The 26,022-nt window shown below is 43.6% G+C and overlaps 1 protein-coding gene across 8 annotated transcripts in view; it reads left to right on the forward strand.

Moving 5' to 3' along the window:
- MSI1 (musashi RNA binding protein 1) overlaps positions 1–26,022 on the forward strand; it is a 755,253-nt gene that overhangs the window by 610,361 nt on the left and 118,870 nt on the right. For 6 of the 8 annotated variants that reach the window (XM_044068892.1, XM_044068894.1, XM_044068886.1 and 3 more), the window contains 2 exons: positions 6,757–6,813; positions 7,791–7,859. In XM_044068892.1, the coding sequence (XP_043924827.1) occupies positions 6,757–6,813; positions 7,791–7,859 (126 nt within the window). Of the gene's footprint in view, positions 1–6,756; positions 6,814–7,790; positions 7,860–26,022 lie in introns of those variants that run through there. The other 2 variants (XM_044068889.1, XM_044068891.1) reach the window with 1 other exon arrangement.

Genomic DNA, 26,022 nt, shown 5'->3' on the forward strand with positions numbered 1-26,022 from the left:
AAGATTTACACTTTTGCTACCCTGGCTTTTAGGGCTATGAATTACCAATCACACATGGCCAAATACTCCTTGGCTTCACTAGACAAAGCCTGTAAGGATATCATTGATATCCCGAACTGTGCTGCAAAGGCAACCCTGTCTTCCTTACTCAGCCTTATCTCTCAAGTTAATAAGCACTCTCTCAGATATGTCTATGATTCAGCTGAAGCCTCTGCCAGGTCAGCTGCATCTGCTTCTGTGTTGAGGAGATACGCCTGGCTGCGTCTACAGCCCCTCCTGGATGACTTCAAGGCCAAACTCTTGGATGCACCCTTGGACCACTCTGCCCTTTTTGGCACCAAGGTGGCTGACCTTTTCAAGTCACTCCAACAAAAAGGGAAAGAACTCCAAGACTTAAAGCATTTCTTGTTTCTTCAATCCCAAAGTTCCAGAGAAACTGCCCTGCTAAAACACAATTCATAAGGAAAACTTCTAGTCCCACATCCCCCTCCAGGTCTAGAAGACCCCACAGGAGACAATCTACTTAGCATAGGACTCCTCAGACAACTGCCCAGAGACCTCCCTTTCCAGAAAGGGCAGGCAGTGTCTGCCTGCCTCCTTTTCTTCTCCCACCGCCTTCCACCCATACCTCTATCTTTCCCGTCTCTCTCACTGCCTCCCTGCATGGACCCTTGTGACATCTGACAAATGGGGTCTGACAATCTTGAAGGAGGGTTGCTTCATGTCTTGGATCTCTCCCCTGCCAAGACCACCTATCCTTCTTCCACCCCCACTCTTAAGGGTCCCTCCTACCCGAAGTCTTAAACAAGCTGTTACTCCAAGGCACCACAGAACTAGGTCCCCTCTCAGCTTGAGGGAAAGGCGTCTACTCCAGAATCTTTCTGGTGCCCAAGAAGTAAGGACCATGGAAACCCACCCTAGATCTTTACCGTCTGAACTTCTTCTTGAAGGTCCCCTCCTTCAGGATGATAACACTTCACTCTCTCTTTCCCCTCCTCCTCCCGCAGGCCTTCATGGTGACCCTGGACATTAAGGAGGCCAACCTGCACATTCCCGTAAAACCGTCCTCCAGGAAATTCCTCAGATTCAAAGAAGGTTCCTCTCATTTTCATTTCTATGCCTTGCCTTTTGGACTCTCCACTGCACCAAGGGTATTTACAAAATGCCTAGCCCCAGTCATTGCATACTGCAGGACCAGGGGGATGCACATTTTCCCATACCTAGACTACTTTCTCATTCAAGCAGCAGACAGATGACCCCTTCTCGCCCGCACAAAGGAGCTCATGTGCCTGCTGCAGTCTCCAGGGTTACTCATAAACTTCCCCAAATCCAAACTAAATCCTACACAAGACATTGTCGTTCTAGGATGCAGAATCAGGACAGACCTCAGGATGGCCTTCCTACCAGAGGAAAAAGTACTTTCCTTCAGCCACCATTTATAGCTGCCCTCCTCTCATCCATCCTGACGGCGAGGGAATTCCTCAGGCTCCTTGGGTACATGGCAGCCACTATCCCCATGCTAACCCTGGCAAGGCTACACATGAGGAAAATGCAATGGTATCTGCACTCGGTTTGGACTCTGCACTCACACCCCCTCAAGTTCAGGATCCCACTCCTCCCCTGCCTCCACCAAGAACTGAAGTGATGGCTGACCCAGGTTGCCCAGAACCCAGTCCTCCCTCTGCAAATGCCTTCCCCTTCCCAAATCATGCACACAGACGCACCAGATCTGGGCTGGGGAGCGACTCTGGACAAAAGAACGGTGCAAGGTTTGTGGACAGACAAACACAAATACTGGCACATCAACATCAAGGAAATGTCAGCCATTCTTTTTGCCCTGCAGGCCTTCCAGCCCTTCCTCACACAGGGCACCCTTAAAATCTTTATAGACAATACCACAGTGATGTGGTACTTGAACAAGCAAGGAGGGACGAAGTCCTACCTCCTCTGCAGGCTAGCTCTACAGGAATAGGATCTGGCTATCTCCCAGGAGATCTCCCTCCAAGCAGCCTACATCCCATCCCAACACAATTGTCAGGCAGACTCCCTAAGCAGAACCGCCTCAGACAGTCATGAATGGATGCTGTCAAGAGATGTTTTCCTAGATCTGATCCACAGATGGAGTATTCCACAGATAGACCTGTTCGCCTACTCCACAAACAGGCAACTCCAGAGCTACTGCTGCAGAGCTCTCGACCCAGAGACACTGCAAACAGATGCCCTCTTAATGTCTTGGAAGGGGAGATTCCTGTACGCCTCCCCCCCCCTCCCTCTGATCCAGAGAGTCCTACTGAAAATTCAGCAAACCAAAAATCTTATTCTTGACTCCCTGCCCCCTACTTCTTTCTCTCTCCAAGGGCAATCAACACAAGTTCCCCCCCTCAGTGGATCTACTCACACAGCACAAGGGCACACAGATTCACCCACAGTGGAGATTCCTGCACCTCTTCCTGCGGCTGATAAGATTCTAATCCTCTTCAGACACCTGTACAATGAGGACGTGCTCTCAGTCCTGCAAGGAGGCTAGAAAATGTAACGCAAGAAAATCTTATCTCTCGAAATGGAGAAGGTTTTCTATCTGGTGTCACAAAAGACAGAGCCACTGGACAGCGACCTGCCTCTAATTCTGTCCTACCTGTGTGAACTCCTGAAGACAGGCTTGTCTTACTCCTCTTTAAAAGCACACCTGTCTGCCATTTCTGCCTGCTTGCCTATGGAACCTCCGCTAGCTTCCAGACTCCCAGTCAAGCTATTCCTAAAAGATGTCTACACTTAAGACCCCCAGAAAACCAACCCCTCCTTACTGGGACCTTAACTATGTCCTAGAAAAACTTACTCTGCCACCCTTTGAACCAGCTGGCAAGCCTGACTTGACATTTTTCACTTGGAAGACAGTACTACTAGTAGCTCTGACATCAGCCAGGAGGGTCTCAGCGCTCCAAGCCCTTATGGCTACACCACCCTTCCTAGTTTTCCACATGGACAGGGTCACCCTCAGGATTAATCCCTCCACCCCAAGATGGTCAATGACCTTTCTCTGAATCGGGCTAGTCACCTACCCACCTTCTTTCCTAACCCTCAGGGAGACAATGAGAGGGTCCTACACAGCCTGGATGTCCACAGGTAACTTCAGTTTTGTTTGCATAAGACCAAGCCTTTATATAATCAGACCAGCTGTTTGTTTCCTTCCACCCCAGGGCTGTGGGAAAAGCAGTGGGAAAACAAACCATTTCTTCTTGGATTGCTAGAGCCATTTCCTTTTGTTACACACACCATGAGAAAACATGGTCAGGCAATGTCAGAGCCCATTCTACAAGAGCCTTGGCTTCCTCTGGAATCTTTTTCAAAGGCCTAGACTCCAACTCCATTCTGGAAGCAGCTACCTGGTCCTCTGTACACACAGTCACCAGACACTATAAATTGGAGCACATTTCCAGGGCCAGCGCAGGATTTTCCAGGGCTATCCTGCATGGGTTCCTGGAATCCTCATCCAGACCTCCTCCTAGCCACCAGTGAGCTTGTGTACTCGCCCACTAGTGAATACTGCAACACTGGAATAGAAGGACATAGGAAAGTTGTGTAAAGTCTTACCATAAGCATAGATGTCCTTCCCTTCCATGTTGCAGTATTCCTTCCCTCCCACCATGCCCCTCTTATCCTTGCACTTGCTCTCCTCGGCTTTTGTACAGGCTAGGCCATCAGGACTGGCTCCATCTGGGGCTTCCTTGGTTCTGAGACCAGTTGAGTGCAGACGTCACATTTATGACCCACGTACCTGCCAAAACGTCAGATGTCCGCACCATCTGGGACTGGAAAAGCTTTGGAAACCTGGCTGGACAAGCTGATCGGACGAAGGGTAAACCCACTAGTGAATACTGCAACATGGAAGAGAAGGACATCTATGGTTACGGTAAGATTTTACACAACTTTCCTTTCTACCGGTATAATTGCACTTTTACTATTGTGAGTCTCTACTGCTTTCTGATGGCCAGATTTGGAGCATATATGTGATGTGCTTTCTCAAGTAACAAATCCTGCTGTGGGACACCAGTCCAATTGCTTATTTGTATTTTCATAAAGTGAATTTTGTCTCTTCATTTTAGTTTCTCTAGCATAGCAAAGAAATCTCAGGTTTTCTATACTCTTACGTTTTGAAACAGTTCTTGAGAAGCATCACGTCCAGCCAGTCTTTCCTTCATTTCATCCTCTGATTTCTGTAGTTTTATCCCATCTGAATGGCTACTTAAAGCTTATATTTTCCAGTGGTTTGTCATTTGACTTTATATGTTCCTCTATCTTTTGACTTATTTTAAAAACCTCTCAAGTGAATTTGATTTATTTTTTTCTGTAAATTACTGGAAGCTGTCTGCTGTGTTGAAGCTGAAATGTCAACTGCTATTTGCTAAACAGTTGTAGGTTCTTTCTAAACAGAGCTTTTTTCTTCCTTTCTGGTTGATTTTCATATATTTTTTCCAAGTTTCTTCTTTGCTTCCATCTAGGCAGTGTAATTACTATCCAGCAACTGAATTTTCCCAAGTTGATAACTTTCACATTTTTAACGTTTTTCAGTTTTCACACTTGGAGAACTGCAGTCAACCTGGTACATACCCTTCAGCCATCTTGAGAGCCCCCTTTTGCACTCACCCATGAGCCTGTGGTTGGGGTGGGTTCCCAGTTTGCACTGCTCACCTTCCATGCCATCGGCCTGCCTCACCACCTTTCCCTTCTTGACCTCACTGAACTTCCCAGGATTTTCTCTCTTGGCATTGCCAGAGCAAGAATATAGATCTTGGTTAACACCCGTCTTGTGCCATCAATATCCTTAGTTGGCAGCGGAGAGAGTTGGCTGAACCCTTGGGTGGTGGGACAGTTATGAATACAGACTGGCCATTCCACAGCTGATGATTGCGATGGTTAATTACTATAACATCTACATTTATGGTAAGTTCCAACCCAACTGGACTTTGTCATACAATTCCAGCTGCTTACAGCTTGTCTTGTCCAATTCTAGCACTTTGTTTGTGATACTGGGTATGTGAATTTGGTTCCTCCCATTCTCTGACCCCTGTGCCTGTAATGTGCTGAGATGTGAGCTTGAATTCCAGAACTGTATTTGTATTTAAGAGCGCCTTGTGAACAGTCTGCACTTACTTGGGTATTTACTCTGCTGTTATCCAGTACTGATGGTGTAAAGAGACAGGAAATCCAGCTGAGTAGATGATAACATTGTGCACTGAACAACTAAGATGAGTACTTCCAGACAGTCATGTTAGAATTTGCAGTTTTAGTCACTGCAGGATTGCTTTTCATGGATTGGTTTCATTTTGCCTGAGGAGAACCTGCACAAGTGTGTGTGTGTGTGTGTGTGTGTGTGTGTGTGTGTGTGTGTGTGTGTGTGTGCGTGTGTGTGTGTGTCTGTCTGTCTGTCTGTGTGTACACATATATATGCATATGAATGCAGTGACCTTGGTAAGCTAACATGAAATGTATACTTCTTTCAAGTAATAATACAGTTTAGTTTTAAATGCCGGAAACGTGGAACTGTGTGAAGTTTCTTGTCTCTTTGGAACTGCAGACAGTTGTGATTGTTTGTGACTGAAGCCGTAATCCTCATGGAAGGGTTTGTGTGCACCTTCTGTTTTAAGTGTTTCACTATGTGTGTAATTCATACTTGTGTTTTAACTGCTTCACCTATAATATTGGCTCATTGCCAACTCTATGACCCTGAGGGGTAAACCTTCATCCACCACCTAGATGATGTGGATTCAGTTAATGGCCTGAGCGGGGGGGAGGTCTTTCTGAGGAGTGAAAGGAAGGATGAGGTTGACCCTGCTCTGTCACATGTGTGTGTGTGTGTGTGTGTGTGTGTGTATACATGTATGGGGGGGGGGGTTACACATGCCCAGGGTGCAGACTCCATGTACAATCCCTGACTGATTCCAGGTTTTACTGGAGATGGTTTATGTTTAAAAGTACAGGGTTGTTGGGATAGCACTGTAAAAGTGGGGGACACCTCTCACATAAACGCATTACAGATCCATTGGGATGTAGCAAGCCTGCCAAAGGGAGCTGACAGGACCATAAGTGAAAACAAAAAGTGCACTTTCACAAGGAGGAGGATACTTCTCCTGCCATTAAAAAAATGTATGGGCCATAGGCTGTCCCCTTCCTGGGAGCATACAGACCAGCTGGGCACAAAGGAATCTATGGGTCATAGGCGGTCTCTTCCTGAGGGCAAAGAGACCAGCTGGGCACGAAGTAGGCTTGATGCTCACCAAGGGTTGGGAGCATAACCCATAGATACAGTAGTAATAGATATACTAATAATCATTTATTTAGTTTGGCAAATGTTAGTCGTGCCTGTAGCCCATGTCACTGCTGGGAAAGGATCTAGTCCATGTTTTCAAGTTAACAAATAGAGATAACAGTAAATAGGTGAGAGAGAAGGGAGAGGAATTGTGTGGTTATATGCTTTATCAAAGGGTTGCTATGGTTGTTCTTCGTCTGGGTGATGGCAGTCTTCAGCAAGCTGTGTGAGTGTGTGAGTGTGTGAGTGTGTGTGTGTGTGTGTGTGTGTTGAGCAAATATTCTATGCATTTGACAGTGCAATGTGTATGCTGCCATTGTGACTCTGTTCCAGCTCGTTTACATTTACATGCAAGGGATTACAGGCATCTTGTCCCTGACTGTATTTTGTTTGTCTACCCACCAGCATCTTTCTCCCCCCTTTTAAAGTTGTCTCCAATTTTATTTTAGAGTTCCATGTAGAACGGACCGCCCTCCTCAGCACCCCTCTTCCCCCCGAAGTTGCAGGTCAGTCAGTCTAACTTTGTAACAATTGTAAGAGAGATGGAAAAGATGAAAGGTTAAGGGTTATTTTTTGTGTTATTTTTTTTTTTAAAGTGTGGCATAACAGCTGAAAGGTAATAGAGTTGTAAATGGAAGTGCTATAGTTACCTTCCCTGGAAGATTGCTAATTACCTGCAGTCTGTAGAATGCTGGAATTAGTTTCCTGAAAGACGCATCTTTGTGGGGAGGGAGGGTCTCCTCATGGTACCCCTTCCAGAGAAAGGATCAACTTTGGCAGGGTTTGCAGGATGTTATGTTGCATGAAATGGGATCTATAGGTTTTAAAGGATGGGCCTTGCAATTTGACTCTGGTGGCATATAACGGAGCTGAGAATAGTCTGCATAACCTTAATGTGGATTAACATAATTATTTGTACATAAGATGACGTGATTGTAGCATTGCTGCAGAGTAATGTCAGCAGGGAGTGATGTATCAGAGGTTATGCACTTTTATTCTCTGTTCTCCAGTCCACTTTTGCAGTCTTTGCAGACAGTCTTGTGTGGTATGATGGGGGGTAATAAATGGCTCTGCATGTAGCCAGTCTCTCTGCATGTTTAAGTCTCAGATGTTACAAGTTTTACATTTTACGTTTGTATTTGAGCTGTAGATGCTAAACATTAAGATAGAGAGTGGAATAGCAGCCCAGTGTACAGCAGCTAAAACGAAGCACTAGTGTACTGCCTGCTACATCCACATATCTATGTCTGAGTCGTAGCTCGGCTGTGGTTTTGCAGTATTTCTCTGGGATTGCAGGGAATAGATAAAACCATTTTACATCAGTTTTTATATCACTGATGAATTCTTTCTTAAAACCCTTGATTAATATGCATGTTATTTTCATAGTCACAAATTAAGTCTTTCTTGGCTGTACTCTCTCCAGAGCTTTTATTGCTTGTTCAAGACTGAAACAGTATTTAACTGTGTTTATTTTACTTTTCAGCTATTCCGCTAACAGCATATGGACCGATGGCAGCAGCTGCAGCCGCTGCAGCTGTGGTCCGTGGAACAGGTAATGTCTGCAGAAAATACTGTGAAATTATTGTTCAGATTGCTTTTCTAAGGTGCTGAGGCTGCAAAATCCTTTTGAGGTAGCATGCATATAGAATCCAGAGTCGGGACTTTGGGGAAGAAGTTACTGACAGTATCTGTCATTCAGCAGTTGATCATATCACATTATGGTCAAAACTTTCTGCACAGTAGGGTGCATGGCAGCCTGTCTGACTCAAAGGTACTGCTTTGCTGAACAGCTGTTACTGCCATAGCACTGAGACTGTATTGTCACTATGTTAAAACACATATTCACTACATCTTATTAATGGTACACTGAGGTGCTAGCACCCACAAAGTGCATCCCCATGTGGCCCTTGTTTGTAATTTAACAGCCAGGACTGTGGTAGTTTAGCTGAATCGCCTTAACGTTTAAATCTTCCTTCTTTTATAGTTACTCAGCAGTCACATTGGTGGGAGTTTTTTTTTTTTTTAAAATAGGGGGTACAAATCAGGGGTGTCCGGAAACCTAGGCAGGAGAGCAGCTGAAGAAGCTAGAGGTGACAGAGATAAAATGTTTGAGATGTGATAGGATGTACACTGTGCTTTCTGCTCTGATATCCTCAGAAATACATTTGTTTCAAAGTAGATTCATTTACAGAGATTGTAAAAGAGAACAAATTTCTGTTTTCCTACATTTTTGTCTAAACCACCATAAACAATCTCAGAAGGAAGATTTGGGAGAGACAGGAATAAGGCAAGAAAAAATGAGGGTGTCTAACAGAAAGATAGATGGATTGTAGGAGAAAAGAACTGTGACAGTCATGCATGGCCATTGAAGAAGCCATGAGAGTGACAGCGAATCGAGAAAGAATGTGACAGTTGATACAGCACCTAGAAAATAGGAAGAAGGGAGTCCGTTATGATTGTTATGAGACCGTCTTCAGTGCCCACTGCATTATAAAGTTACAGGCACCTGGGCTGTTTATATTGTTTGTGATCATCAGCCTTGTTTGTGTCCGTGTGAAAGAAGCTGCTGTTCATTGTTACACAGACGTTACTCATGCAACGTTAAATAACCCTGAAAGTTGCCTGTTGCGGTCACGTACGAGTCTAGTACACATCGATGCCTCTCCTTATCTCATGCCACTGTGGCACTGCCTGTTGTTTCCCAGTCCAACATTTGGTCTTTTAAGGCACTCTGAGGCCTCCCCATCCGTTAATGAACTATTTCCTCACGTCTGTCCTTTCCCTTCCTCCCAACAGGCATCTTTTCTTTTGCATTCCATTATTTTTTGCCTGCTGAGGCTTTCATCCATTTTATACATCACATTTTCCCTTGTGGTTATTTGGTCCTGCTGTCATTCAAGTGTAAAAGGGGGCATTAGTGGACATTTATCACATCTGCTACTCTGGACACGAACTCTGCTGTATGGCATTCATCTGTTCCTGTTGATCTGTGTATACTTTTCAAGCTTTTACACAAAAGTCCAGGATTCATTTTAGTCATCCCTTGTTGCGGTTTTGGGTATTTAGATCTACAGGAGTACCAGATATTCTCCTGATTAAAGTGAAAGATGTTTGGGTCACCCATTGGGGATGGCAGACGACATTTCAAGGTCCGGTTCCTCTTGATTCCACCTGGTCTTCCCCTGAATATATCTGAGGCATTGGACTCCTGTAGGAACGTCTGCATTAGACAGACAGACTGCCAAGTGGTATCTGTTCTCCATTTAGGCAGAGAAGTACATTCTCCCATATTTATTGAAAGCAACAGGTCTGTCTTAACAGCAGCTGTTTAGCTTGAGTCTGTTATTCATAGGCTAGGGTACCCTGATGCATCGTCATTTGATTACTTCAGACTTGCAGAAGCAGGTGCTCGTTTTCCGTGCCCCTGAAAGACCTTATTTCCATCCTTCTCCTCCAACTCCAGTTTGGCTGTTTTTCAGTGGTGCCCCAAATTTTATTGGGTACTTGCACCTGACCCTTTAGCCCCGCATTTATTTTATGCTACTCACACAGTTCAAATCTCACTTCTAAATTATGCCATGGAAATGTTCCTAACTTTGCCTGAAGCATTGAAGGGTAATGCTACTTAATGCTAGAAGTCTAAACCTCAAAATGCACTCACTCGATGCACTCCTTAAAATGGAGAACATCGACATCTGTGCAGTGACAGAGACCTGGTTCAAGGCTCCAGAGAGCACCCCTGCATTACCAGGCTATAATTCATACCACACTTTTCGGCCACCTAACCTGGACTGAAGCACTAAAGGCGGAGGCATGTCCATATTCATTAAGGATATCCACACCTCCAGGCTAGTTGCTCAGCATAATGCATCCGAGATTATCTAAGTGCAACTAACTCTGGGCAAGACCGCAGTCCAAATTGTAGCTTGCTACAGATCCCCCACCATGCCCCAGGATTCCCACTCCTGAGTTCTTGATACACTGGAAAATATTAGGGTGCAACCTAACACCCTAATAATAGGCGATTTCAACTACCCCACCATTAACTGGGAAAACTACTCATGTTCCAACTCTTCTTCTCAACATTTTCTTGAATTCATAAATTCCAGTGCCTTGCATCAACTTATCCACACCCCCACCAGGAGCAGCAGTATCCTAGACCTGATCATTACCAACATGGGCAACCAGTGTTCCACACCAGTGGTCAATTCCTCGTTGGTCAGATCTGAGCACAAGAAAATCACCCTAAACATCCACATCCCACCCCCCCCCCATTAGGGAAACCACCATAAAAAATGTCTCCAAAGCCAACTTCCTGCTTCTTAAGACAGAAGTGGCAAACTTCACGACACCCATACTGACGAACAATAGAGGTACGACTGCTGAATCCTATACAATTGCACTTTATAAGCACTTACACAAGTTCATGGATCATGCAGTCCCTAACAGAACCAAGATGCTGTCCTTCAAAAAAAAAAGGAAGCCAATCTGGTGGTCCCCTGCCATAAACAAACTCTACAACAGAAGAAAGAAACTGTTGCAAAAAAGAGTAAAATCCCATGATTGGAGGAACTCTGTGGTCAGCCTCAGTAAGAAGCTGAGATCCCTCATAAAATCTTCCAAAGCTAGTTACGAAAACAAAATCGCCACTGATTCTAAAGACAACCACAAAGCATTCTATAGCTATGGCAAGAATCTCAATGGCAACACTCAGATCTGCTGTGAGTTACAGCACAATGGCACTAAATATATAGAACCAACTGATATTGCCAACATCCTGGCAGATAGGCTCAGTGCTAACTTTACCCCTCTCTCATCCCCTAAAGGGCCTATCTCTATACGGGAAGAATGCAAGTTCCTGTAATCATGGCTGCACAGGTAAAAAGCACACTCTCCAAAGCCAAGAACACATCATCCATGGGACCTGACAACATCCCAGGCTGCGTTCTGCATGAACTACAGAATGAACTGGCACCCCACCTAAGTACCATGTTCAATCATAGCCTCACCTCAGGCTCTGTGCCCGCTGAATGGCGCACAGCAACGGTTATCCCACTCCACAAAGGGGGAGCCACCGCAGACACTGGGAACTACATCCCCATTAGCCTGACGAGCCTGGTCTGCAAGGCTATGGAACGTATCATCATGGAACTTATAAACAATGACATTGGTAATCTTCACACTCTGGACCCTACCCAGTTCGGGTTTGTAAAAGGCAGATCATGTCTCTTAAACCTGATAGAATTCTTTGAAGCGGTCACCAAAGCCATAGATGAGGGTAAGGTGGTTCACACAGCTTATCTAGATCTCGCCAAGGCTTTCGACACCACCCCCAACTCTGGAATTATAGATAAACTCACTAAACTAGGTATGAATCCCTATGTCACAAGATGGGTTGCCAACTGGCTCACTGACAGAACCCACACTGTGAAAGTAGCAGACTCTAAATCCAACTTCAGACCAGTGACAAGTGGAGTACCACATGGTTCAGTCCTAGGTCCTCTCCTGTTTGGTATCTACTTCTCTGAAGTACAGGCTAACAGAGAAGGTCTTTGGCTAACAAAGTTCACAGATGACTGCAAACTAGGAGCCATAATTAAAAACTCCTAACGATGTGGGCATCCTACAAAAGGGCCTCACTGAGACAGATGCCTGGTGTCAAAGCCATGGCCTCAAGCTCAATGCCAAAAAGTGCATTGTCATCCCTTTAGGTAAAAACTCTGTACCCATGAACTACCACATAGGCGGTAGTCTACTTAACACCGAAAGTGTGACAAGAAACCTTGGGACACAGGTGGACAGTAGTCTCTCCTTTGATAATCACATTGCCACAGTAGTCAGGAAATCCTTCTACGTGGCACACCTCATCACAAAAGTTTTCTCATCCAGGAAAAAAGAGGTCATTGTTCCCCTCTACTCATCACTGATTAGACCCATTATAGAGTACAACGCCCCTTTTGGTATGTACCTCACAAGACATCTACAACAACTGGAATGGCCACAGAAATACCTCACAAAGAGGATTACCGGCCTGAAACAGATGCCCTAGCAGACTGTCTCAAAAAACTCCAGCTTTACTCTGTCGCATATCGCCTACTCAGAGGCGATCTCTGCCTAATATACAAAGCTATGTCAAACCCAGAGCTGTTGGACAAGCTCCACTTAAAGAAATCCCAATCCCTCCGAGCTACATGCTCTAGGGACCTAAACCTTGTCACCACAATAAACAGAATATGCTGGAGGGATAGATTCCTGTCCCAGAGACTTCCCATACTCTGGAACAAACTACCTATCTATATCAAACAAAGCTCCTCATTAGCACTCTTCAAGAAAAATCTTGATGATTGGATGGGAGATAGGAAATTCACCCCGGGGATAACTTCTGTGGCTCTGCTCAACAGGGGCACAGGAAATTAACTTTGTTGGGTTGGAGTAAGCCAGGGAACTTTGTTGGCTAGGCTTACTTAGGCCATTGGGCCGATAGCCTAGTACCTACCTATGAACCTTTGTTGGTGGCAATACATTTTGCTGTGCTGGCTTTCTTGTCCGCCCTGAATCCAGGAGCATTACATATTATATATTACATATTGGCAGACAAGACATTGATGAGGCACATCAGCAAGCCAAGGGGGGTGGGGGGAATCCAGTAATATCCTCCTGCAAAAAATGGCCAGCCAGTCAGTCTCCACAGATTTCTTAACATCAGCAGAACTCCATGGCAGGTGCTCTGAGCTGGGAACTCATTGCATCACATGACTGGAAGATGGCCTGGGCATTCTGAAGAAGTGGTGCAGCCAAATAATAGTTCTGTTTCTGTCCTAAGTGAATCAGCAGCCCTAACAAAAGCGTTTTTAGTAATATGGGACCAGTGACTTCAGTACATCTTTCTTTTGATTTCTCTTATTCCAAAGGTGCTTCTGGAAGTAAGAAGAAAGAGTTCAGAAGTTATCCTGTTATCACAAAATTGGCTAGGACAAGTTTGGTTGTCCTGTTTGATGTAGATGGCAACACAGAAGACAGCGACCCTTTTTCTTCAGATAAAACTGCTCACTCAGTTGGAAAGGATGCTGTTTGCATCAAAGCTTCAAGTTCACAACCTGAAAGTTACTAGGCTCCTGTAGCGATTTAATCCCACTAGAAGTTGCAGCTTTCCTTGGAGACAAAAAGACCAACCCCCCCCAAAATCACATGTAGCCAAATGAAGTATATTCTGTATTTGGTTTGAGAATAAGGGAATAGTTGCCTTCCTGTCATATCCCACATGTCATATCTTAGAGTATATATCAGAGTTACTTGAACAAGGCCTTTCCTACTGCTCTGTAATCGTGAAATTGACAGCTGTTTTAGCCTTCGTCTGACTGGAGCTGTCAGATCTAATATCAAGGACTATCCTTGCGGGATCTAGTGGCTGGATTCATCTTGTCAATAAGAATTCCGCTTTCCCCCCCTGGAAGATTTTGCATTCTGGACATGTAGGTGTGTTACTGTGTGTCAGGTGTGTAAATGTTCGTGTTACCTGTGCCCCCTGTTTTGTCACCCTTACACTCAGTATCTAGAAGCTCTTGTGTTGACATGCCTTTTTCTGTTTAGTGAGGGATACAACCTATGATTGCAGGCAGGAAAAAGCCAAGTCAGTGATGGGAATGGGGTCAGTATAGGGAACAATTGGCAAAGATGCCATAAAGGGAAACCTGGGAGATCCCATGAGTCTTCAACTCCCAGAGAGCAACCATGACTGTTTGGATAGTCTCCCATTCCTTACTCCCAAGCCATTCCTCCCATTTTTAATTTCCAGTAATGCAATAAGATTGCATGCAATTTTATGCAATGTGTCTGGAACTTTGAGTGCATCTTGTAAGACAGGTGGGTGCTGCATATCAATTCCCAGAGTTACAGATTAGTTGGAATAAAAAATCAGTGCTGATAGGGATCCTTCCTCTGCTAAAGGAACTAACATGCAAGTTCCCATTCTTCAGGAGCTCCATGTATTAGAAGTAATAGAGCTGGTACCTTGGCGACCATAATGGGGTTTACTTGAGACTTGTTATAGTTTTCAAAAAAGAAGTGCTTTGGAGAACCATTCTGGGCAAGTGAAGACTAAATACCTTCTTCAGGATCACAGAATTAAGTGTTACCTTACAGGCCCTGATGGTAACATTACATCTCAAAGATGTCTCCCTACGTATTCCTGTTCACAAAGGCTTTCTCAGATTCAAAGCAGATGACTCCTAGTATCATTTTACCTCCTTACTCTTTGGATTGGCTACTGTTTGTAAGGCCCTTACAAAGTAATTAGCGCCAGTAATTGCATATTCATGGCAAAATGTATCCACGTTTATCTGTACTCTGATACCTGGTTCATCTGGGCACTTTCCTAGGAGGAGGTAGACAGGCCTTTGCCTTCACCATGGAATACTTCCAAAGTCTTGTTCTCCTTCAACATCCCAGTGTCAAACCGGATTCCCTTCAAGGTATTCCTGAGCTTGCTTCTAGACCATTTGCCAGGAGACATTTCTCTCACAAAAGAAAGTGAAAAATTTGTATTTGTCTTTAATTGGGAAAGTTCAATTGAGATTTAGTACTCTATCTCAGTGGAGGCCTAGAGAGATGAGCACCATATTCACATACATTGATAATTTACAGTAAATTATAGTATTCTATCTTGGTTATGTTACATTTAAGCATGCATTGTTAAGTGTAATACATCCTTACTGCTATAGCTTGCATCGTATATATTACAACTGCAGAGAAGAACTTTGTAGCAGAATAAGGGGCAGATGACCAATGAGAGAAGATGCTACATTTGAATTATATTAGTAAAAGGAGGTGCAAGTAGGAAAGGAAAGAGGAAAAAAAGCAACTAGAAAGAGATACTGAAATAAATTCAGTTTCGCATTTAGAACGAGACTTTCACAAATTAATACAGAAGGGAAAAAGTTCAACTAGTGAGTGCCACAGGGTTCTAGGATTCATACTCTCTACCATCTGGATAGTACCTCTGACTAGACTGCACTTAAGGAGAGTCTGGTGGTACCAGAGATCCATATGGAACAAACATTCCCAATCCCTGGATAAAGTGATTTCCATTCTACCCTGCATTTCCAAAGAGCTGAAATGGCAATTTGCCCAAGTCGAGCTGAACTTGGGGGCTTCTTTCACTCTATTACCCTCCCCAGTCAGACACTATAACAAATGTTTCAGGCCTAGCCTAGGGAGCTTGTGCATGACATTTCAAAGTCCAAAGCCTGTGGAATACAGTCCAAAGTAAAAAGCATGCAGACCCTGTCATACTTTTAATAAAGTATTTGACAGAGGAAGAGATGGGGTTTATAATAAAGGACAAAACAAATAGGAAGCCACATGGACCAGATGGTACGTCAGTGCAAATATGCAAGAGTTTAGAAGAGATTTTATGGACTTGGCCAGTTCTGTTGGGATAATCAGTCAAGCTGTGGAATGGTTGAACCAAGTCACTGTTAAGTCATATTAAAAGCCAAGCAAGACCCCATACCAGTAAGATGTTATACACTGCATTTTACATTAAATCACAATTATAAATTATTCAGAGCACTAGTGGCTAAAAGGTTAGGCAAACCTAAGTTTATATTAGACAATCAGACTGTGTTTGTATAATGTAAAGCGGACTTTTTTGTGGTCTTCAGTCTTGAGGTGTTCCCTCAGCAGTTTATGGAGTTAGGGAAGGCATTGTACAAGGATGCTAAAACTAGAACAAAAGTGAGCACAAGGCTTTCACAGATGTTGGGCATAAAAAGAGGTACAAGACAGGGGTGTCCACTTTGTTCCTTACTGTATGCATTACATTCAGAACCACTGGCCATGAGGTTAAGGAATTGTGCTTTTCAGGGATATGCAGCAGGAGATAACCTATGTGAAATTTAATTATACACAAATGATCTTTTGGTACATCTGTCTGACCCTGATGATTTGTGGATCGTGTTCTCATAATGAAAGACATTTTGAGCTACAGTATCAGCACAGACAAAACAAAAGCTGTATGCAAGTTTGTAGACTAGGTCCAGAAATAATGAGGAATACTCATTTTTGAAATACTCCAGTTGCATAGTTTACTTGGGTATAAAATTGACTAGTTCCCTCGCAGCATTAGCAGAATTAACTTATAAGAAAATCTAAAGACAAAACTTTGGATTGTTTTAGAAGGTGGAAAGGGATATGTTTGGACACAGTGCAAAGAGGACAGGCTTTACACTATTTTGCGCAGTTTAGTAAGCCAGTAATGGAAGAGTGTACCTGCCCAACCTGCATCAAATGTTCTGTCTAAACATTATAAAACAGGCTACAGATTTCCTTAACAGGTTGAGAAGCCAAGGGTCATATGGAAGATTCTAGTGCTATCTCAACTGCAAAGTGGATTGACAGTCCTTGATTTTGAATTAGAAATGATGGTAGTAAGAACAGAGGTGTATTTTAGCTTGTCAAAACTGACGTTTAAGGCTGCCTGGGGCGACATGCTGTTAAGGAAGATAGGAGGGTTATAGATGCTGTGTACAGTGCTGAAAGGGAAAATGAAACCAGTTAAGAGAATTATGGGGTGATTGTGATTGTTTGGAGAACTAGGTGAACAATGAAGGAGACAAAAAACAAAATGAGATTAAATCTCATTCCCAAACCTAAGTACTTGCTTGGGACCCCTCCCTCAGGATAGATATGAATAGGAATTTTAAAACATGGTTAGGGTTTAATGATGTTCATAGTGTTACACTGCTGCAGTCATTACACTTGGGTTATCCTGCCGTCAGGCGGTCCTGCAGTCGGCCCGAGTTCCGAAGTCTTGGTCCGGTGTCGGTTGCTGTCACTTCTTCCCTGACGTCAGTGCGCCAGGGGTATATAAGATACATCCAACGCCATTTTCTTCAGTCTTTCTTGCCGCGCAGTGCCCGAAGCAGAAGCAGTTCGCTAATGCCGGTCGGCCGACTCCTGAGATTTTCAAAGTCGAATTTCAGATCCGAAGTCTTCAATAAAGCTAAGTACCCGTTAGAAACTTTTTTCTTGCCTCAGACCGATGTCAGAAAAAGTTAATAATTGCATTTCTTGTGGGAAGCAAATACCTCATAAGGACTTCCACTCTTACTGTATTCCATGCCTGGGCCCTGATCATGACATCACTAGTTGTCAGTTTGGTGCTAGATTTAACAAACACACTATAAAAAGACGTTTTGATTTTGCTTTGCACTACTTTGGCCGATGGTTCAATTATACTATGCTGTTGGATCAACCGACAACCTCAATACCGAAAAAATGCAAAGACAAGGATAAATACAGGCATCCGAGGTCCAAAACAGACAACGGAACCTCTTCTAGGCCAGTCGCCAGTTCTCAGTGAGGCACTTTCGCAGCCCCTGACACCCGCTACCTCAGAGCCACAGGCCGCTTCCAACTCCCACGTGGAGATAACTAGGCCTCTGGAAACTCAAGGTATTGGGCCTACGGAAAAGAATCCCTCAGATGGGTCCGGAGCCGCTGAGCAGGCATCAGCTTCTGAGGGTGTTTTCAGACCTTCACAACTTACCATTAAAACAACAGCCAAGACAAAGGTACCATTAAAGACAAAGAAACAAGTACAGCATTCTCCTGGACAATCCTCCATGCCTAAGAAACAGATGCTTAAAATGGCCGAAGACCTCATTACTCTAATCAGGGGTTCCCATCCCCCTCCTGAGAAAAGGCCTAGGCAGGATACAGACTATGATTCCTCTGATAAGGTTTCCATTTCCTCTGATTCCTCTTCAGACCAGGGATACTCTCTACCCCCCTATGAGGACTCTGATGCTGAAGAATCCATCCCTTCAGCCTCTCCTCCTGAGGATTATTCTTTTGGGGAAACTTTACATACCATGAGGGAGCATTTCCATTGGGAAAGTCAGGATTACTCCGAATCCAAGAAAAGGCTCAGGGATTTCCTTTTATTGCCTCAGCACAGGCCCCTGGCTATTCTGCCTGTGCTAGATATTGTGGATGATGTGTTCTCTGAATCCAGCTTATCTCCTGATTCTTTGCCCCCTGCTCCAGCCAAGCCAGATAGGTATTATAGAGTCCCTGACTCTCACAAGTTTCTATAGAAAACCCTTCTGCTGATCCAGAAACTATTTCCCAGGGTCCAAAAGGGGTTAAGGCTTCCATTGCAAAAATCCAGTACCCTCTGACAGAGATTCCAGAGCTTTGGATAGATGGGGGAAGAAAGTTTACACTTCTGCAACTTTAGCAGTAAGAGCTTTAAATTGCCAGTTCCACATGCTTAAGTACCAACAATATTTAATGGCTCAGTTAAAACAGAAAATGCTTGCAAGCTCAGAAGCTCCTGATTGTAAAGAAATGCAGGATTTATTGCATGCAGTTGAACAGGTGGGAAAACATACTCTGCAATGTGGTTTTGATTCTTTAGAGGCCTCTTGTAGAGCCGCTGTTACAGGTTTTGTGATTCGAAGACATGCTTGGTTAAAAGAACAGAGTTTACCTGATCATGTTAAGGCAAAGTTATTGGATGCTCCTTTACAGCATCATACCTTGTTTGGTGTTAAGGCAGAAGAGGTGTTAAAGAAAATGGAGGATAAAGCTAAATCTATGCAAACAGTCAAGGATTTCCTACAGGTACAGCCACCTCGGTTTAGCAGAAATTGCCAACAAAGAATTGGTCCTTTCCAGTGTCAGACAGGCCACAGAGAGGCAGATACAGACACCCAAGAGGCAGATCTCAACCCCAAGGCTCAAACAGACAACGACAGTGAGGCACCTCAACCCCAAAAGGAGGTGAGGACAGTGGGGCACCGCAACCCCAAAAGGAAACAGTCACAATGACTTTCCCCTTCGTACGCCAAGCACGTCCCTTTTGGAAGCCCCCTTAGGGGGAATACTAGCACTTTTTTCTCAAAACTGGCAAACAATCACCCAAGACAAATGGGTTCTGAATATTGTGTCTCAAGGTTACAGGTTCCACTTTCATACTTTACCAAGGCTAAAAGGAATGCCAGACCTGCCACAAAATCAATGGGCAGAGGCACAAAAACAAATTTCAGCCCTCATGGACATGAGAGCTATTCAAAAAGTACCACAACAGGAACAAGGACAAGGATTTTACTCAAGACTCTTCCTGGAGGCCCATACTAGACCTTTCAATTCTGAATACTTACCTGGATATTCCGAAATTCAAAATGTTGACATTACAGCAGCTTCTACCCATGCTGGGCAAGAAGGCTTGGCTTGTTACTCTGGACCTCAAAGAGGCATACCTGCATGTCCCTATCAGACAAAATTGCAGAAGATACCTCAGATTCAAAGCTGGTACAACACTACCAATTCTCTGCACTGCCCTTTGGCTTATCTACTGCACCCAGGGTCTTCACAAAGTGCCTGGGACCAGTAATTGCATTTTGCAGACAAAAAGGAATTCAAATATATCCATACCTGGACGACTGCCTCATTCAAGCAGAGACAAAGGACATTATTCTACAGCATCTGGCATTTGTAAAAAGGTTGCTAATTTTTCTAGGGTGCACAGTAAATGAAAAGAAGTCAAAACTAGTGACCTCGCAACAGATTATATTCCTGGGTGCCAGCTTAAATACAACGGCCCAGATGGCTTACCTCACGCCAGACAAACAAGTTCAGTTAACTCAGTATTTTCAATTACTGGCAAAAAAGTCCCATCTCCCTGCAAGAAAAATTCTGCAGGCCCTGGGATTCATGGCATCCTGCATACTACTAATACCATATGCCAGACTGCATATGAGGAAATTACAATGGTAGCTAAAAAGTGTTTCCTGCCAGGAAAAAAAAATACTCTGGCAGACGATCTAAGCAGAGATATCATGGACCCTCACGAATGGAAATTGAATCCACAAATCTTCAGCATGGTAATGCAAAAATGGGGATGCCCAGACATAGATCTTTTTGCCTCCCCACTGAATTGCCAACTACAAAAATTCTGCACAAGGACTTATCACAAACAAGCATGGAAAGTGGATGCTCTTTTGTTCAGCTGGAAAAACCTAAATGTTTATGCCTTCCCGCCACTGCCTCTCCTTTCAAAGGTACTCCTAAAAGCCAGACAAGAAAAACCACAGATGATCCTGATTGCTCCAGACTGGCCACGCCAACACTGGTACCCTATCTTAAGGAACTTGGCTCAAGGCCCACCATGGATTTTGCCTCAAATTCCACACCTTCTGACTCAACAAAACAATCAGATCCTGCACGGTCAGCTCAAAACCCTAAACCTAGCTGCATGGCAGGTATATTAGTCAAACAGGCAACACATTGTTATGGATGTCATTTTGGAGGCCAGGAGGTCTAGCACCAGGAAAGCTTACTCAGAAAAATGGAAGAGATTCTGAGCCTGGAACCAGGCTCAAAACCTTGACCCTCTTGTTACAAACATTCATCAGATTTTACAATACTTAACTGAGATGCTGGACAGAGGCCTATCCTTCTCATCAATTAAGATCCACACCTCTGCCATTTCAGCACATTGCAACACGGATCCTCCTTTATTCTCTCATCCCTTGCTAAATCAGTACCTCAGAGGGGTTAAAAACATAAGACCGCCCCGGAGAGCACCAACACCAACTTGGGACCTCAATTTCATTTTGGAAAAACCGACCCTACCACCTTTTGAGCGAGCCAATACAGCCGATCTAAAATTTTTATCATGGAAAACAGTTCTGCTCCTGGCAGTAACTTCAGCACAAAGAGTCTCAGAGCTACAGGCATTAATGGCAGTGGAACCTTTTATAATTTTTCATCAGGACAGGGTTTCCTTAAGGACAAACCCTACCTTTATGCCAAAGGAGATATCTAGTGTGGCTCTTAAACCAAACCATCCATTTGTCAACTTTTTATCCAAACCCCCAGAATAAAGGGGAAAAACGTCTGCATTCTTTGGACATACACAGGCAGCTATGCTTCTACTTGGACAAAACAAAAGCTTTCAGGAAAACTGAACAACTATTTGTAGCATATGCTTTAGGATCACAGGGCAAGGCTATCTCAAAGCAGGCTATATCCAAACGGATAGGACACTGTATTCGTTACTGCTACACACAGCATGGAAAATCAGTTCCAAATAACATTAGGCCACATTCCACCAGGGCAACAGCCACTTCAACAGCCTTTCTCAGAGGAGTACCTACCAAGGAAATTTTGGAGGCTGCAACTTGGAGTTTAGTGCACACCTCTACCAAGCATTACCACCTGCCTCTTTACTCTAAATCCAGAGCAGGATTTGCCACTGCAGTTCTGCAGGGCCTCTTAGCCATTCCTAACTCTTTATAGACCAGCCAGCCAACCTTAGCTTTGGGATTCTACCCAAGTGTAATGACTGCAGCAGTGTAACACGATGAACATAGTACAGTTTTGTACCTACCATAAATGTAGATGTTAGAGTGTTCACACTGATGCAGTCCAGGTTACCCTCCCTCCATTCCCTCTGAACTAGCTGGATTTATCTATACCTTTCTATCCTATACAACCTTTGTGGTGTATTTGCTTGTAACTGAAGGTATTGTTTTTTTTACTTCATATGTATATTTTTTATTAGCAATATGTATTGCCTACCTCCTTGGGGGCACCTGACATCTGGGGCAAGAAAAACTGAAGAAAATGGCGTCTGATGCATCTTATATACCCCTGGCGCACTGACGTCAGGGAAGAAGCGAAAGCAACCGACACCGGACCAAGACTTTGGAACTCTGACCGACTGCGGGACCGCCTGACGGCAGGATAACCCAAGTGTAATGACTGCAGCAGTGTGAACACTCGAACATCTACATTTATGGTAGGTACAAAACTGTACTTTGAGACCTGTTGTTGAACACAGGATAACCTTTGATTTGGTAACAGTTTGAAACTAGATAGGTATGCCTTAAAGAATTGTATGGGCAGCTGCTCATAGTTCTTAGAACAAAATAATTTTACTCCTTCAAGAAGGAAGGTTGGCCCCTTTGATTTACCTGAGTAATGGGAACTAAAAGTGAGCCCAAGTCGAGAAGGGACAGGTTAGTCATGCATCCACATTTTCTTGGGTGTCAGGCAAGTATAGACAAGTGTGTATTGGAATGAGAGAGGAGTTTGGACAAACAGATTACAAAAGAAAGATGGCAAGGGTTAATTTATATGCCTTGATAAGCGACTAGGTCCAGAAGGTTCAGACTATTTTGTGGAAGTGCTGAAGTATTTCTTCTAGGCTGTAAGGATGTTTCCTTCCATGTCACTTCGTTGGTGATGTAAGAAGGATAAGCTATAGGGATGGGATACATATATTTTGGGACTGAAATTCTTAATCGTTACAGAATTAAACTTCAGAATTTATATGATGGCATGTGGCCTCATTAATTTAGAATTTCTAAAATGGACTATTACGCAGAAAAGGGGGGCATAACTTTCCTAGGTAGATCAGAAACTGTATTGTTTAATCTTCGGATGTTAACAATGCTGAAGGCTGTAACTTGTAAATAAAGTAAACTGTTTCACCAACAAAAGATGATGTGGTTGAGATAATGCAGTAAATCCAAGATTTGGAACAATTGACAGTGCATCCTAAGGTTAAACAAAATGGATGACCTGGTCTTTGAGAATGAATAGTGAAGTTTCTACTTTATAGTTTGTGCACAAGGGTTGGGGTGGCAGTGTTCCAGTGATAGAACTTGTGGCATCCCCACACAACCATTTTGTAAGCTCTGTTCAGTAGCACCCAACATGGCAGCTTGGGCAGTAGACGCCTCCTCTATCAAAAAGGCACGTCTCTTCTTAAATGCAGTCTGTCTGACTCCCATACTTTCCAGTGTGATCCCAGAAGGTGAGAGAGGCTGATCCACACATACTATCAATAGTATGATTTTAGTATAGATCCATAGGTACATAGGTAAGTACAAGGCTAGCTGCCTTTGTGGGGCAATTTAAGCCTAGCCAATTTTCATTTCTGTGCTATCCCATTTGTTTATAGGTTGGCCTTACCCATCCCATCCCATGGTCTATAATTATATATTACCCCTAACCATAGATAATTTGAGGGGAGTCGTGCATGGGATAAAGCATTCACAAGCTGTGGACTAATAGGGGGCAGCCCTGGGGTAAATGTTTGTTTCCCATCCATAGATCTAAGTTGAAGTTGAATATGTATAGGGATTAACATTTTGTGTGGATGGTGAGTCTGTTCCATAGCTGCTGTAGGCTCTGCAAGATGCATATGTTTCTCCAAACCGTTCTGTTGATGTTGCAGAAGAGGTTTAGATCCATAAATCAAATATTTCTGATGCCATTTGATTTGGTGATGTGCAGTTAGTCCATCAGTAATGAGTCGGAGGATGCCTTTTATGCTAGACACAGGTTACCTCCTAGCAGTCTGTAGGATACTGAGTACAGTGACAGACCTTTGAGTCGGACCATGTAGGACATGTTGTTCAGGCTTTGTGTCCATTTAGTAAAGTATCTGTGTGGGCATTCTGGTTGTTGCATGTGTCTAAACAGATGTATACCAAAGGGAGCATTATATTTAATGACTGTTAGTAAATGTGGACAATGATCTCTCCAGATCTAGACACAATCCATTTTGTTTATAAACTCTACAATACAAAAGGACTTCTTACAACAATGAACACATGTTGGTCAAAACCTAGGTTTCTGTCCACATAAGTTCCCAAATCCCAAACAACTGGATCAACTCTTAGGGGCTTATTATCAATGTGGTAGTTCTGTGGGGTAGAAGACTTCCAAAAAGGATACAGTAATGCTTTTTTTTGACATTTAGCTTTAGTCTGTATTGAATCCCCCTCCTCATGGGGATTTCCATGGGGAAATATTTGCTTCCATTGCTAATGAACCATATGTCTAAGGACACAGGGAGCACTTTTACATCCCAACCTGGAAACATTATAGCTTACAGCTTGGGTGATCTAACCTTTTTGATTTCCAGACACCATTTCACAGAGGATGTGTAAAATACACTGCACTGATGTTCATCATACTCAAGTACTTAAGTGATATTACTACAGGACTGACACATGCTTCCATCAAAATACGCATTTGGGGCATTTCAGCCTGTCTGCCACTGGATCCACTTTTGGCACATCTCCTGCCTGTCTATTTCTAAAAGGAGTATTGCTCTTGACACCACCAAGAATAATTGCTTCTCCTTGGGGCATAAATTATGTTCTTGAAAAACTGACCCAGTTACCCTATGAATCTGCAGCTACATCTCCTATCCAGTACCCGATTTGGAAAACAGTCCTACTGGTAGCTGCCATCTCAGCTAGGAGAGTATCAAAAATTTCAGTCCCTGATCTGAAAAGAATCCTTCCTAGTGTTCCAGAAGAAAGAGTCAGCCTTGGAACAAATCCCTTCTTGGTGTTTAAAGTAGTAACAGAGTATCTGTCAAGCGATCCGCAAACAAACTGAGGAGAAAGAATATTGCATTTCTTGGATGTTCTCAGAACAACTGAGATTTATTTATTTATGTATTTTATATATCCTTTGTTGACCAGATTAGTCCCACTGGGCTAGAAGCTTTTTCAGGGGACACCTTGGGTGGTATTTATATTACTAGGGGAAATTTGGTCAGATTATTTGCACAAAGCCAAAAACAGCAGAAGTTCCAACCAATCATTTGTCTCTCTGTGCTCAAGATTCTTCGTGGAGTAAAGCTTGAAGAGTCTGTGAGAACTCATAATATTAGGGGCATAGTGACACCTGCAGCTCTGGCCTTCCTTATGGAGTCAGTACACAGTCTTTATGGGAAGCAAATACGTCATCTGTCCACAGAGCATTGTAAGCTGGACATTTTTACTATAGTAATTGCTTGGTTTGATAGAACCATCCTGCAGAGTATGTTGCAGTCCATACACTACGTTCTGACCACCTTCTTTGCATGATAGAGCTCTGGAAATCATCCCAGTAGTTGGGGCTGCTGTAACAGCGATGTAAGTGAAGAGTTTATATAGAGGGAGGAAGGGTGCTGTGGTCTGGACATATGGGCCACCTTCTGTTGACGGTACAGTAGTCAGGGCTTACTGCAGCAGTGATCTGCTTGAATATTTCCTGTTATGTATATTCGCCACAGTAGACAGGAAATCCTTGTACATGGCACACCTCATCACAAAAGGTTTCTCATCCAGGAAAAAAGCGGTCATTGTTCCCCAATACTCATCACTCATTAGACCCATTATAGAGTACAACGCCCCTTTTGGTATGTACCTCACAAGACATCTACAACAACTGGAAAGGCTGCAGAAGTACCTCACAAAGAGGACTACCGGCTTCAAATAGATGCCCTACACAGACTGTCTAAAAAAAACTCCAGTTTTATTCCGTTGCATATCGCCTACTCAGAGGCAATCTCTGCCTAACATACAAAGCTATGTCAACCCAGAACTGTTGGACATGCTGTACTTAAAGAAATCCCAATCCCTCCGAGCTACATGCTCTAAGGACCTAAGCCTTGTCACTACAATAAACAGAACATGCTGGAGGGATAGATTCCTGTCCTAGAGACTTCCCATACTCTGGAACAAACTACCTGTCTGTATCAAACAAAGCTCCTCATTAGCACTGTTCAAAAAAAATCTTGATGATGGATGGGAAATAGGAAATTCACCCCGGGGATCACTTCTGTGGCTCTGCTCGACAGGGGCACTGGAAAAAAAAAATCTTGGGTGGCGAAAGCCAGGGTACCGTTTTGGCTAGGCTTG

This window comes from Protopterus annectens, chromosome 4.part0 (genome assembly GCF_019279795.1).
Source record: "Protopterus annectens isolate FY-2018-M chromosome 4.part0, PAN1.0, whole genome shotgun sequence".
NCBI lineage: Eukaryota > Metazoa > Chordata > Ceratodontiformes > Protopteridae > Protopterus > Protopterus annectens.